The sequence below is a fragment of the Trachemys scripta genome, chromosome 3, assembly GCF_013100865.1.
Source record: "Trachemys scripta elegans isolate TJP31775 chromosome 3, CAS_Tse_1.0, whole genome shotgun sequence".
Lineage (NCBI taxonomy): Eukaryota > Metazoa > Chordata > Testudines > Emydidae > Trachemys > Trachemys scripta.
The window spans coordinates 173,236,992-173,249,668 of record NC_048300.1 but is presented as its reverse complement, the minus strand read 5'-3'; the positions used below and the strand labels follow the sequence as shown (position 1 = coordinate 173,249,668).

At 43.2% G+C, this 12,677-nt stretch overlaps 1 protein-coding gene across 1 annotated transcript in view; it reads left to right on the top strand.

The window, feature by feature from the left end:
• The window catches only part of ADAM17 (ADAM metallopeptidase domain 17), a 63,467-nt gene that overhangs the window by 34,450 nt on the left and 16,340 nt on the right, over positions 1-12,677 (top strand). Inside the window, exons 7-10 of the mRNA XM_034766485.1 lie at positions 4,777-4,866; positions 6,910-7,023; positions 8,278-8,422; positions 9,076-9,164. Of these exons, the coding sequence (XP_034622376.1) occupies positions 4,777-4,866; positions 6,910-7,023; positions 8,278-8,422; positions 9,076-9,164 (438 nt within the window). The remainder of the gene's footprint in view (positions 1-4,776; positions 4,867-6,909; positions 7,024-8,277; positions 8,423-9,075; positions 9,165-12,677) is intronic.

The window sequence follows — 12,677 nt, the reverse complement described above, 5'->3', positions numbered from 1 at the left end:
TTAGTAGCAAAAACAATGCTGCAATCTGCCCTCGATGCAGCCAACACAGTGGTAAAGGTCCATCTCCACGGCAGTAGTTATTCGACGTGCATCATGGCTCTATCTCTCAGGCTTCCCGAAGGAGGTACAGTCAACCGTCTAAGACCTTCCCTTTGAAGGCACTAAACTCTTCATGGAAAAGACTGATGCCTCTCTTCACATCCTGAAAGATTCTCGAGCTGCTCTCCATTTGCTGGGTATCTACGTACCAGGGCAAAAGAGGAAGTTTAGTCCGCAGCTGTAGCACAAACCACACACCTCCCAATATCTGAATCAATGCTACTACAAGCTGCAGAAGAAAAAGAATAAATTTTCGAGGTGTAACCATCTGGCCTGCAATCTTCCTCACCCTAGCCTTCTACGTCCAAACAATTCTGACATGTTGGTCGAGGTGTCAATAGACCACTTACCCCAACAGCTACAACCGAACACCGCTATCCACCCATTTAGCCACCAGTTGGCAGTGTTCAACATCACCTGGAAACGTGCAACATCGGACCAATGGGTCCTTGAGATCATTTGCAATGGGTACTCTATTCATTTTACCTCCTTGCCCCCTCCACAACAACCTGCTTCAGGGACCCTTCTCACTAGAGTTTACTACAACAAGAGGTAGGTAGTCTCCTTCAGCTAGGAGACATAGAACTAGTATCTCAACATCTATGGGGCAAAGAATTCTACTCTTGCTATTTCACAATACCCAACAAGAAAGGAGGTTGGAGACCTGTACTAGACCCCAGAGCTCTCAATAAGGTTGTCAAAGCTCAAAAATTCAAGATGGTCACTCTAGCAATGGTCATTCCAGTGTTGGAAGAGGGAGACTGGTTTTTGGTCCTCAACCTTTAGGACCCCTACTTTAATATTTCAGTCCTACCGACTCGCAGATGATTTATCAGATTCATTCTAGGAAAGACCATTACTAGTACAGGGTACTCCCCGTCAGTCTATCATCAGCCCTGAGAATATTTTCCAAGATTCTCTCAGTAGTGGCTGCACACTTACACGCCCAATGGACCATAATTTACCTTTATCTGGGCAACTGCCTCCTCAGAGACTGGTCTCTCCAAGAGATTCACTGAGTCACCAAACCTACAATGCATTTGTTTACAGAACTGGATTTACAGGTCAATGGCCAAAAATCCAGTGCAACACCTGGAATTCATAGGGGCTGACCTCAACTCACTACAGGCCAGAGCTCTCCTACCTCAACACAGATTTCTCTCCCTGGCCACAGTCGTAGAGACCATTCCAAACAGCCTACAAATATCAGCCAAACACTGCCTTCAACACCATGACTTTTCCTCATATCTTAGACTATGCACTGACCCTAAAAAGATCAGTGCTCTCTGAGCACACCTAGCGGCTATAACAGCCTTCCACCAACCACTAGAGGGGTATTCAGTGTGGTCACATCCAACCATCAATAGGTTCCTCCAGGGTATAGTTAACCTCTTCTCCTAACCTCGACTTCCTACTCCCACATGGGACCTCAACCTGGTATGTGAAAGGATTGACTTCTAGGCCTCCTTTTGAACCCATGGCCACCTGTTCGCTTACATACCTCTCAATGAAAACAGCCTTCCTGATAGCAATCACCTCGGCTAGGAGAATAGGAGACTTAGCGGCTCTGATGGCACATCCCTCCTACATGGTATTCTTTCATGACAAGGTTACGTTCAGACCACACCTGAAATTCATTCCCAAGTTAACCTCCCTATTTCACATGAATCAATATTTTTACCTTCCAACCTTTTATCCCAAGCCTCACCGACACAACAGGGAGGCTATACTACACACTCTAGATGTCAAAAGAGGCCGAGCCTTCTGTCTGGACAGGATGAACGTTTTCAGGAAGTTCCCAAGACTTTTCCTCTCTATTACGGAAAGATCGAAGGGCTCAGCAGCATCAGCCCAAAGACTCTCCAAGTGGGTCTCCAATTGCATCAGACAATGTTACCAAGTTCGCAATATGACCCCTCCAGATTGAGATGAGAGAGAACACGTTAGTGTCCATGCTTTGCAACCTAGACTGGCTCCTTATTACTAACAGATCCACTCAAGTTCCATGTTTTGACCTTCTGGACAGTCCTCACTGTCTTTATAATGTATGTCTGGTGCCTAGATAGAATAATAGAAATGGAGGGCCCTAAGGGACCTTGAGAGGTCAACTAATCTATTCTTCTGCACTGAGGCAGCACCAAATATACTTAGATCACCCCTGACAATTGCTTGTCTAACCTGTTCTTTAAAACCTCCAATGACTGGAATTCCCCAGTGCCCCTTGGAAGCCTATTCTAGTGCTCAACTATCCTTACTAGGGAAAGCTTGCTAATTATAATCTAACCTAAATCTTCCTTGCTGCAGATTAAGCCTATTACTACTGGTCCTACCTTCAGTGGCCATGAAGAGAAATTGATTACCATACAAAACTCCTATTAATACACCCGGAATTATATTAGCCTTTTTCACAATTGCATCACATTGTTGGCTCATATTTAATTTTCTGATCCACTGTAACATCCAGATCTGCAGTACTACTCCCCATTTTGTTTAGTCTTTCTTGAAATTCATCCTGTTGATTTCAGACCAATTCTCCAGTTTGTCAAGGTCATTTTGAACTCTAATCCTTTTCTCCAAAGTTCTTGCTACCCTATTCTGCTTGCTGCCATCTGGAAATTTTATAAGCAAATTCTCCACTCTATTACCCAATTCATTAATGAAAATATTGAATAGTATGTAACCCAATACAGACCCTTGCAGAACTCCACTTGATATGTAATCCCAGTGTGACCGTGAACCATTGATAATTACTCTGAGTAAAGTTTTTCAACCACTTGTGCATCCATTTTGTAGTAATTCCATCCGGACCACATTTCCCTAGTTTGAGTGTGTCAAAATCTTTACTGAAATGAAAATAAATCACATCTATGGCTTCCCTCCACCATCTGCCAGGCCAGTAACCCTGTCAGAGAAGGAAATGAGGTTGGTTTGACATGATTTGCTCTTGATAAATTCATGCTGGCCAGTCCTTAAAACTCTGCTCTCCTCTAAGTGCTTCCAAATTGATTGTTTAATATTAGTTATGATATCTTTCCAGGTATCAAAGTTAGGCTGGCAGTTCTATAATTCCCTAGATCCTCTTTGTTCTCCTTTTTAAAGATAGGTGCTGTAGAAATGCTTAGATAATGTATATGGGAAGAAGGGCCTGCTCTTATTAGCTTCTTTGACTCCTTCTGTAGCCAAAATAAGTGACAAATGTGATCTCATATAAGGCCAGCTCATTTGTAGGGAAGGAGTCCATTTCACTAGAATAAAGCCGTTTGGAACAGTCTCTATGAATAGGGAAACATCTGCTTCTAATATGCCAGCAAAATTTGATTAAATGGATCTTAAAGAATGACATTACAAACAAAATGCCTTAAACTCTAAACTCGGCCAGGAGGAAGGGAGGGACATTTCAAGTATCACTATCGCTAGGTATTTTTTTTCAGTTTTACTGTTAGAAGAATTTGAAACCCCCTTGGTTGAAGGGCAACTAAAATGATTATGGAACGGGTCCCATATGATGAGAGATTAAAGAGGCTAGGACTTTTCAGCTTGGATAAGAGGAGACTAAGGGGGGATATGATAAAGGAATATAAGATTGAGTGATGTGGAGAAAGTGAATAAGGAAAAGTTATTTACTTGTTCCCATAATATAAGAACTAGGGGCCACCAAATGAAATTAATGGGCAGCAGGTTTAAAACAAATAAAAGGAGGTTCTTCACACAGCGCACAGTCAACTTGTGGAACTCCTTGCCTGCGGAGATTGTGAAGGTTAGGACTATAACAGAGTTTAAAAAAGAACCTCCATGAATTTATCCAGTTAAGTCCATTAATGGCTATTAGCCAGGATGGGTAAGGAATGGTGTCCCTAGCCTCTGTTTGTCAGAGGGTGGTGATGAGTGGCAGGAGAGAGATCACTTGATCATTACCTGTTAGGTTCACTCCCTCTGGGGCACCTGGCATTGGCCACTGTCGGTAGACAGGACACTGGGCTGGATGGACCTTTGGTCTGACCCAGTACGGCCGTTCTGATGATTCTATTCTTCCCCTACCCTCCTAATCCCAAAACCAACCAACAACACTACTGTTCATCCTGAGTGAATTTGGAGGTGCTGTTCAGTAGAAACAGACATGCAAATTTCTGGATGAAGGATGTTGCTTGGAAGGGGAGGCCTGGGCTATAAAGAACAAAAGAGCCAGGAGAGAGGAGCAGATGCTCTGGAGCCCCAGCACCGAATGTACTGAGGAGGACAGCAATAGCTTATTGGCCAGCAGAGCGAGCCTGAACACCAGGATCGCTCAGTACTATACTTAATAGTTTTTTTTTTTTTTAAAAGCGATAGTGGAATGCTAGCATACGCATAAAGTATTTACCAAGATGATTTATTCTTAACCTTATGTTGCTTTTCCACTCCACTATACAAAATAATGGTAAATGGCAGAGTCTGCTATAGTTTGACTATGGAAAACTTTCAGGAAAACATTGTAAAACATCGTGGACCACTGCTCTGATGTTTTTTGGAACAGTATGCATCTCATAAAACACTCATTGTGTTTTATGAGGTGCAGTTTTGACTTGAAATGGGTGTTCATAAATACATATGCTACAGCTTTTTTTGGATATTTTGGACTATATTACATGATAAGAATTTGGATCTAAATAATGGTTTATGTTCCCCTTCCATGCATAGATTGAATTAATAGACAGAGTGGATGACATCTATCGAAATACCTCGTGGGACAACGGAAACCTGAAAGGATACGGCATACAAATAGAGCAGGTATTCACGGAGTCAATGCAAAGGGTTGTGAATCTTTGGCATTAGAGCATGTTCTGGATGTTATAAGTTCTGATTTAAAAAAAAATATATATATATATATATAATACACTTAGAGCGTGGGGTCTGGAATCCGAATACAAATAATCGGAATACCAATAATTATTAAATTGTTTACTTCCATCATATAAGTAACCCCTTAAAAGCATCATCCTAGGTATTTTCATAGCTAAGTTTGTCTTGGTCCATCTTTTATCAGACACTTACAACTGTTGGAGAAGATTTCAGGCTGAGATTTGGCACATTTGATCTCTGTTGGAGAACTTTTTTTTGTTTAGTTATTGCTAAATTTGAAAAATGTATGTATTGTGCAAATGTTGTCACATACCCCAGTGGTGTTGGTGTTGTTCTGACAGAGCCCAAGAGTGTTCAAAGTGACCCACAATACAGATTAAAAGCCACAATTCCTCCTCTGAAGAGTAGCAACGAATTTCAGACATGCTGCAATGAATGGTGCTGGGGGTAACAAGCTGCTGTGGGGGTTGGAGGAGATGGGTAACATCAATAAGTTTATGTAGTAATTCTTGAAAATTAGAGCTCTGAGCGGCGGAATAATGTATTTAAAATAAATTGAAATCTTAGTGGGCTAATTTCTTGTAGGCATCATAAAAGTGGGTTTTAAAGAGGGCATGCCATGCTGTGTTGTGTACACTGAAGCAGAGGATTTTTCATAAGGAGTCATGACATCTGGCTCACTTTTTTGACCAGGTTACTTGTGGTCTTGCCTAATTTAGACAAATCTGATCTTAGAGTGCCGCTTTAAGCGTAACCCAACTAGATGTTCAAACCTGGGGGGAATGGCTGTTTTGACACTATTCTCTGTTTGCTAATCTCAAAGTACTGTGCCCGAAGCCTGAAAATGTCAGGTGTGGAAATGGGCCACAATTGGGAAGGTCAGTGCAATCAGGTAGTCAGCATGTTGTTTCCTTCAGCCAACCAGGCAACGCTGTCTTAGGTGACTGCAGTTGCCCCTAATGATGGAAAGAGAGTTGGGGGGGAGTCCCCCATGTTTTCTCCCTTCCATGACTTTGTGGGAAATTTACTTGAGACTTCCGCAGCCTTAATAATCATGTGAGAAAAGATGAGGCAAAAATGCTATAAAGTAGGTTTTGTGTTGTTGCTGGAACCTTAATTCTGAATTCCTGGAATCTTTTGGGACTTATCTCCAATGTAAAATGCATTTTTATTCTGAAAAGTGACTGTAAAAATGGCTCTTTGTGGTCCGGCTTTGTGTGTTGATGATTTCCATATCAAATGCAGTTTACAAGCTATTTCTATCAACCAGCTCTTAAAGTTCATCTTGGGAGCTGAGAGTCAAGCTATGTTCTTTTCTTGTCGTCATCCTGAGTAATAAAGGTTCTGATGGCCATTATTTACAGTATAAACTCTAAAAGCCCAGTGTTACTCCCGTTTACTGTAACATAACTAAACATATGCCACATTGCAAACTAACTACCTCTTTAGTCAGAAAAGCCTAAACATGACAAATGTGCTTTTAGTCATAAAACTTTTCAGTTTTCTTTTTGCACATCTAGGTTTCTAAAGATAGGAATCCTTGTAAATCTTCTTTGGTTAGATAAAATCAGAGGTGCACTGGGGACCTTTTCTACCAGATTTGAATCCTGAATTTTTATGACTGAGTAATGAATATCTTAGTGGGATACAATGGAAACTTGTGATGTGCAACTTAACTTATTGTAATGATGCGAATATGTTTAGCTGTAATTATATTTGGGTCAAAGTGTATGGCATTATCTTAATTAAGAGGTCAAGAGTTCACCACTAGGACTATGTAAGTTTAAATCTAAGAATAGGATGGCATTTTAATGAGGTGCTTTGGCCATCATTTAGGAGGGTGAAAAATTTTCCTTGGCTATAACATTTTTACTTCAAAATTGCAGCACTGGGCGCTTCACTGCCTATTTCTTCAGCTTGTTGAATTGTTTACAGTTCCTTATTCTAATTATATTATACCCTTGAATATAGATTATTGTCCACAATGAATCAAGTGTTGTGAGGCCTGGGAAAAAACATTATAACATGGCAAAAAATCAGCCAAATGAAGAAAAGGATGCTTGGGAGGTGAAGACACTGCTGGAGGTAAAGCTGTGCTTCTCAAACAAAATGTCCCACCTAAAAAGAAAATACGAGAATTACTTATTTGCCATCCGAGATCAGTATCTGATTGCAAATGAAACTGCTTTTCTTCCTCTTCACAATGTGTAGTTATCACAAGAATACAAAACTAGGATATTTCTACCCAGGCTCATGGCAAGAGGCTTCATTATAAAAAGTATCTACTTCCAGAATATAATTATTAAGTGCAAAACACTTATAAATGATTTTGTGGTTATTGAGACAGGAAAGCCGCGTCCACAGGTTCGGCCGATTGTGGCTCCCAGTGGCCACGGTTCGCTGCTCCAGGCCAATGGGAGCTGCTGGAAGTGGCGCGGGCTGAGGGATGTACTGGCCGCCGCTTCCAGCAGCCCCCATTGGCCTGGAGCAGTGAACCGTGGCCACTGGGAGCCGCGATCATCTGAACCTGCGGACGCGGCAGGTAAACAAACTGGCCCGGCCTGCCAGGGGCTTTCCCTGCACAAGCGGCAGAACAAGTTTGGGAACCACTGTTCTAGGGGAAGAAAGAGCATCAACAGAAAACGCCAACCATCCAGAAGTGGACATGCCTTACTGAGGATCCATGTGATTTTTATCCTCACCTTTATCTTTTCCCTCCCCACTCACCTATCTGTTGCCCTCGTTGGTAGTGTCATTTCACCACAAGATTGTGCGCTCCTCTCCATACTTGTTCTTCTGAAGTGACTGGCATGTTTTGGGATGCCAGAAAAATGATTCAGTAAATTGCTGAAACACAAGTGAAAGTGTGCCCTGGATCACCACCTACATTGAACAGAGACGCTAAGGAGAAAGTTAGAGTTTGGATTCAGCTCTGCTCCTTTTCAGCAGCATGAATGGGAGCAGCAAATTCCTACTGTCCTTAAAGGCATTCTGTAATGAAATCTTGTAATGCTGGCTGTTATCAAGCATTTGCTGTTTTGAAAGATGGGCCTTATAATAGTTTTTCCTTTCATTGAGATGTTGCTGACGAATGAGAATCTTAACACTGTAGATTATACTCTGGCAGGAGGAGATATTTAAAACTAGGCCAGACTAAGTACTAGAATATATGAAGGAACTATCCTGCTCTGATCTGGGGATGGAGCAGATTTCTTCATTTAGTGTAATAGAAACTGGAGCTGGAAAATGCCTGGCTGGTTAAATGATTTTTTTTTCATCTTTGAATTTCTTCGCCATACATATTACAGATTTTTCTAACGCTTGCTTTTTTCCTTTTAGCAATTTAGCTTTGATATAGCTGAGAAAGCAGCTCTTGTGTGCCTTGCTCATCTCTTTACGTACCAAGATTTCGATATGGGAACACTTGGACTAGCTTATGTTGGATCTCCCAGGCCTAACACCCATGGTGGAATTTGCCCAAAGGGTAAGATTCCCTCTCTCCCCCACCCCAGTTGTGGGTTGAATATCTGTACTTTGTTATGAAAATTGTAGAAGGATTGAAGGGGGCATAATGTGTGTCACTTAAATGTTCCCTAGTGACTGAGTTAGAAATGGAACTGAAGGCTGCGTCCTAGGCTGCATACAAAAAGGGGAATAGGATAGGGTAAAACAAGTTTCTTGAATTAATGGGTTGAGTAAAAGCCATCATGGCCCCGTTTGGAGCAGCTAAAATCTTCATGTGCTGCTCTGGAAAGGCAGCTCTTAACAGGTGTGGCCTGCCAAATTTCACAATGGGAGGGAATCCAACACCTATTTCTTAAGTACTTATATGTCCCTCATTACTTGAGTATATGAATGCCTGGCAGTCTTTAATGCATGCATTTATTTATGTTCTGACTGCAGATTCCCCACTGCAAAAATTGGGGGAAGGGGACTCATTTATAAGTCTCTGAGTGCTGTAATGTTATAGTCATTTATTTACAAGGTCAAAGAAGAAGACTGGGGAGAATCTTCAGTTTTCCTAAACATGGTTTTCTCTTTAAAAAATAAACAAACAAACAAAAATCTGTAGAAAGCCTGGTTACTTTTCTTGTGATATATGAGGAATTTCACTTTCTTCCATCTTCCTTTCTATAGCTTATTATAGTCAAGCTGCCCAAAAAAACATCTATTTGAACAGCGGCTTAACCAGCACAAAGAACTATGGCAAAACTATCCTCACAAAGGTACTGTAAATTGAATGTGGGTATACGGAACATATTTGTTAAACATGTGCTTTGCTGTTATTCTTCAGTGCTATAACTACTGCGAGATGAATGGCTCTTGGATGCCTATCTGAAAAGAACCGTTTGCTCTCAGTCCAGGTCACTACGGACAGGTATCTGTGATGCAAAAAATGCCATCATAGTTGTCATCCTTGTTGACAGAGAGAGCCAGGACTGGATGGCTCTGGAGATGGAACTAGTCAGACACACTGGTGGATCAGTGAGAAGGAAACATTCTGCCTCTGATTGTGCTGACCTCTTCTATTGATAAATAAGACTATATGTCTCCAAAGATGTGAGCACTAAATTCATACCAAATGTGTGCTTAGAACCACCCCCAAAATCAAAATAACCCTGAAGACCAAACTAGTAGATTGGCAGTGGAATAACGTCAAACTGCTGATTGTTGTAAGAAAAACCATGCATCTCTGGTCTTTTGTACTTCTGCAGCAGTGGTCTCCAACCTTTTTACGCTCAAGATCACTTTAAGGGCAACCTAGGATCTATCCCGCCCCTTCCCTGAGGCCCTGCCCCTTCCCCAAAGTCCTGCCCCACTCACTCCATTCCCCCCCACCCCCCCGTCACTCACTCTCCCCCACCCTCATTCACTTTCACCGGGTTGGGGTTCAGAAGGGGGTGCAGGCTCTGGGCTGGGGTCGAGGAGTTCAGAGTGTGGGAAGGGGCTCTGGGCTGAGCATGGGGCAGGGGGTGAGGGGTGCAAGCTCTGGGAGGAAGTTTGGGTGCAGGAGGGGGCTCAGGACTGTGGCAGTGTTGGGGTGCAGGAGGAGGTCTGAGGTGCTGGCTCTGGGAGGGGGGTCAGGGTCGGGGCAGGAGCTTGGGGTGCAGGAGAGGGGTACGCGGTGCTGGCTCTGGGAGGGGGGGGTCAGGGCTGGGGCAGGGGCTACAGGGTGCATGAGGGGATATGTAGTGCTGGCTCTGGGAGGGGGATGGGGTGCAGACTCCCGCCGGATGGCACTTACCTCGAGCAGCTCCCGGTCGGTGGCGCAACAGGGCTAAGACAGACTTCCTGCCTGCCCCGGCCCCACGCCGCTCCCAGAAGGGGCCAACGCATCCCTGTGGTTCTTGTGGGGGGCACATGGCTCTGTGCTTTGCCCCTCTCTGCAGGCACTGCCCCCGCAGCTCCCATTGGCCACAGTTCCCTGTTCCTGGCCAATGGGAGCTGCGGGGGCGGTGCTTGCAGGCAGGAGCCGTGTCTGTGGAGTAGCACAAGTTAAGGCTATTCTGCCAAACTTCTCTCACCTGCCTTCTTCCTAGCTTCCCCTTCCCTGGTGTACTGTGTCCAGCCCGTGTTCCCCACCTATTGTTTCTTTGTTGGTATCCTTGTCAGTCTGAGTTTCTTACACGATTAACTCAAAAAAATTAATCGTGATTAATCACAGTTTTAATCGCACTGTTAAACAATAGAATACCAATTGAAATTTATTAAATATTTTTGGATGTTTCTTCATTTTCAAATATATGGATTTCAGTTACAAAACAGAATACAAAGAGTACAGTGCTCACTTTATATTATTTTTTATTACAAATATTTGCACTGTAAAAATGAGAGAGCATTTTTCAATTCATGTCATACAAGTACTCTACTTCAATCTCTATCGTGAAAGTGCAACTCACAAATGTAGATTTTTTTTTTGTTACATAACTGCACTCAAAAAAACCCAAACAAACACCCGATGTAAAACTTGAGTCTACAAGTCCACTCAGTCCTACTTCTTGTTCAGCTAATTGCTCAGACAAGCCAGTTTGTTTACATTTTATGGGAGATAATGCTGCCCCGCTTCTTATTTACAACATCACCTGAAAGTGAGAACAGGCATTCGCATGGCACGTTTGTAGCAGCATTGCAAGGTATTTACGTGCCAGATATGTTAAACATTCGTATGCCACTTCATGCGTCGGCCACCATTCCAGCTGACACGCGTTTAAAAAAAAAAAAAAAAAAAAAGGGTTAATTAAATTGTGACTGAACTCCTTGGGGGAGAATTGTACGTCCCCTGCTCTGTTGTACCTGCATTCTGCCATATGTTGCATGTTATAGCGGTCTCGGATGATGACCCAGCACATGTTGTTCGTTTCAAGAACACTTTCACTGCAAATTTGACAAAATGCAAAGAAGGTACCTGTGACGGATTGGATCACAGAAACCCCCCTGGGAGCTGCCACCAGATGTGCAAAGACTACCCCTGCTTCTGTTTTCCCTGCCAGCTCAGGACTCCAGCACCCTGTCTTGCTGAGCCAGACACTCCCGTCTGGCTCCAGACACAGACCCAGGGTCTGAATCACTTGTCCCAAAGCTGCAAGTTTACCTGAAAACAGCTCACAGTAGTGTGCTTGTCTTTAGCACTCAGATGCCCAACTCCCAATGGGGTCTAAACCCAGATAAATCCGTTTTACCCTGCATAAAGTTTATGCAGGGCAAACTCATAAATTGTTCGCCCTCTATAATACTGATAGAGAGATATGCACAGTTGTTTGCTCCCCCAGGTATTAATACATACTCTGAGTGAATTACTAAATAGAAAGTGATTTTATTAAATACAGACAGTAGGATTTAAGTGGTTCAAAGTAGTAACAGACAGAACAAAGTAAGTCACAAGCAAAATAAAATAAAATGCGCAAATCTATGCCTAATCAAACTGAATACAGATAATTTCCTCACCAGTTCCAGAGTGCTCCCTTTTACAGGCTAATCTCCTTTTAGCCTGGGTCCAGCAATCACTCATACCCCCTGCAGTTACTGTCCTTTGTTTCAGTCTCCTTCAAGTATCCTGGGGGGGGTGGAGAGGCTCCTTCTTTAGCCAGCTGAAGACAAAATGGAGGGGTCTCCCCTGGGTTTAAATAGACTCTCTCTTGTGGGTGGAGACCCCCCTCCTCCCTCCTATGCAAAGTCCAGCTCCAAGATGGAGTTTTGGAGTCACCTGGACAAGTCACATGCCCCTGCATGACTCAGTCTTTGCAGGCCGACGCCATTGTCCACATGGCATCTTGCATGTCTCCAGGAAGACGTCTCATGTGGATTGGAGCATTCCAAGATGCATTGTTCCCTAAGTGTCTCCTGATCAGGTACTTAACCTGGCGAATTCCTTCCTAAAGAAGCTGACCAAATGCCTCACAAAGCTTACTTAGAAATCAGGCAAGCATACAGCCCATATTCTTAACCTCGAGTAGAAAATGATATATATGTACAAATAGGATGAATAGATATAGTAGATCATAACCCTTACGGAGATATGTTACATGGCACAGGCAGCACAAAACATATTCGTTATGTCATACATACATTTATAAGCACCCCCTCCCCATAAAGCCTTATGGGGTACACTGTCACAGTACCAACATGGGCGGCGAGTCCTATGGGCCCGTGGTGCCTGGGCACTAGGAATATTCCTGGCCCAGGGCCTGGCTCCAGCAATGTTTGGGGCCGGGTTTCTCCCTTGGCCCCGCCTTCCGCCC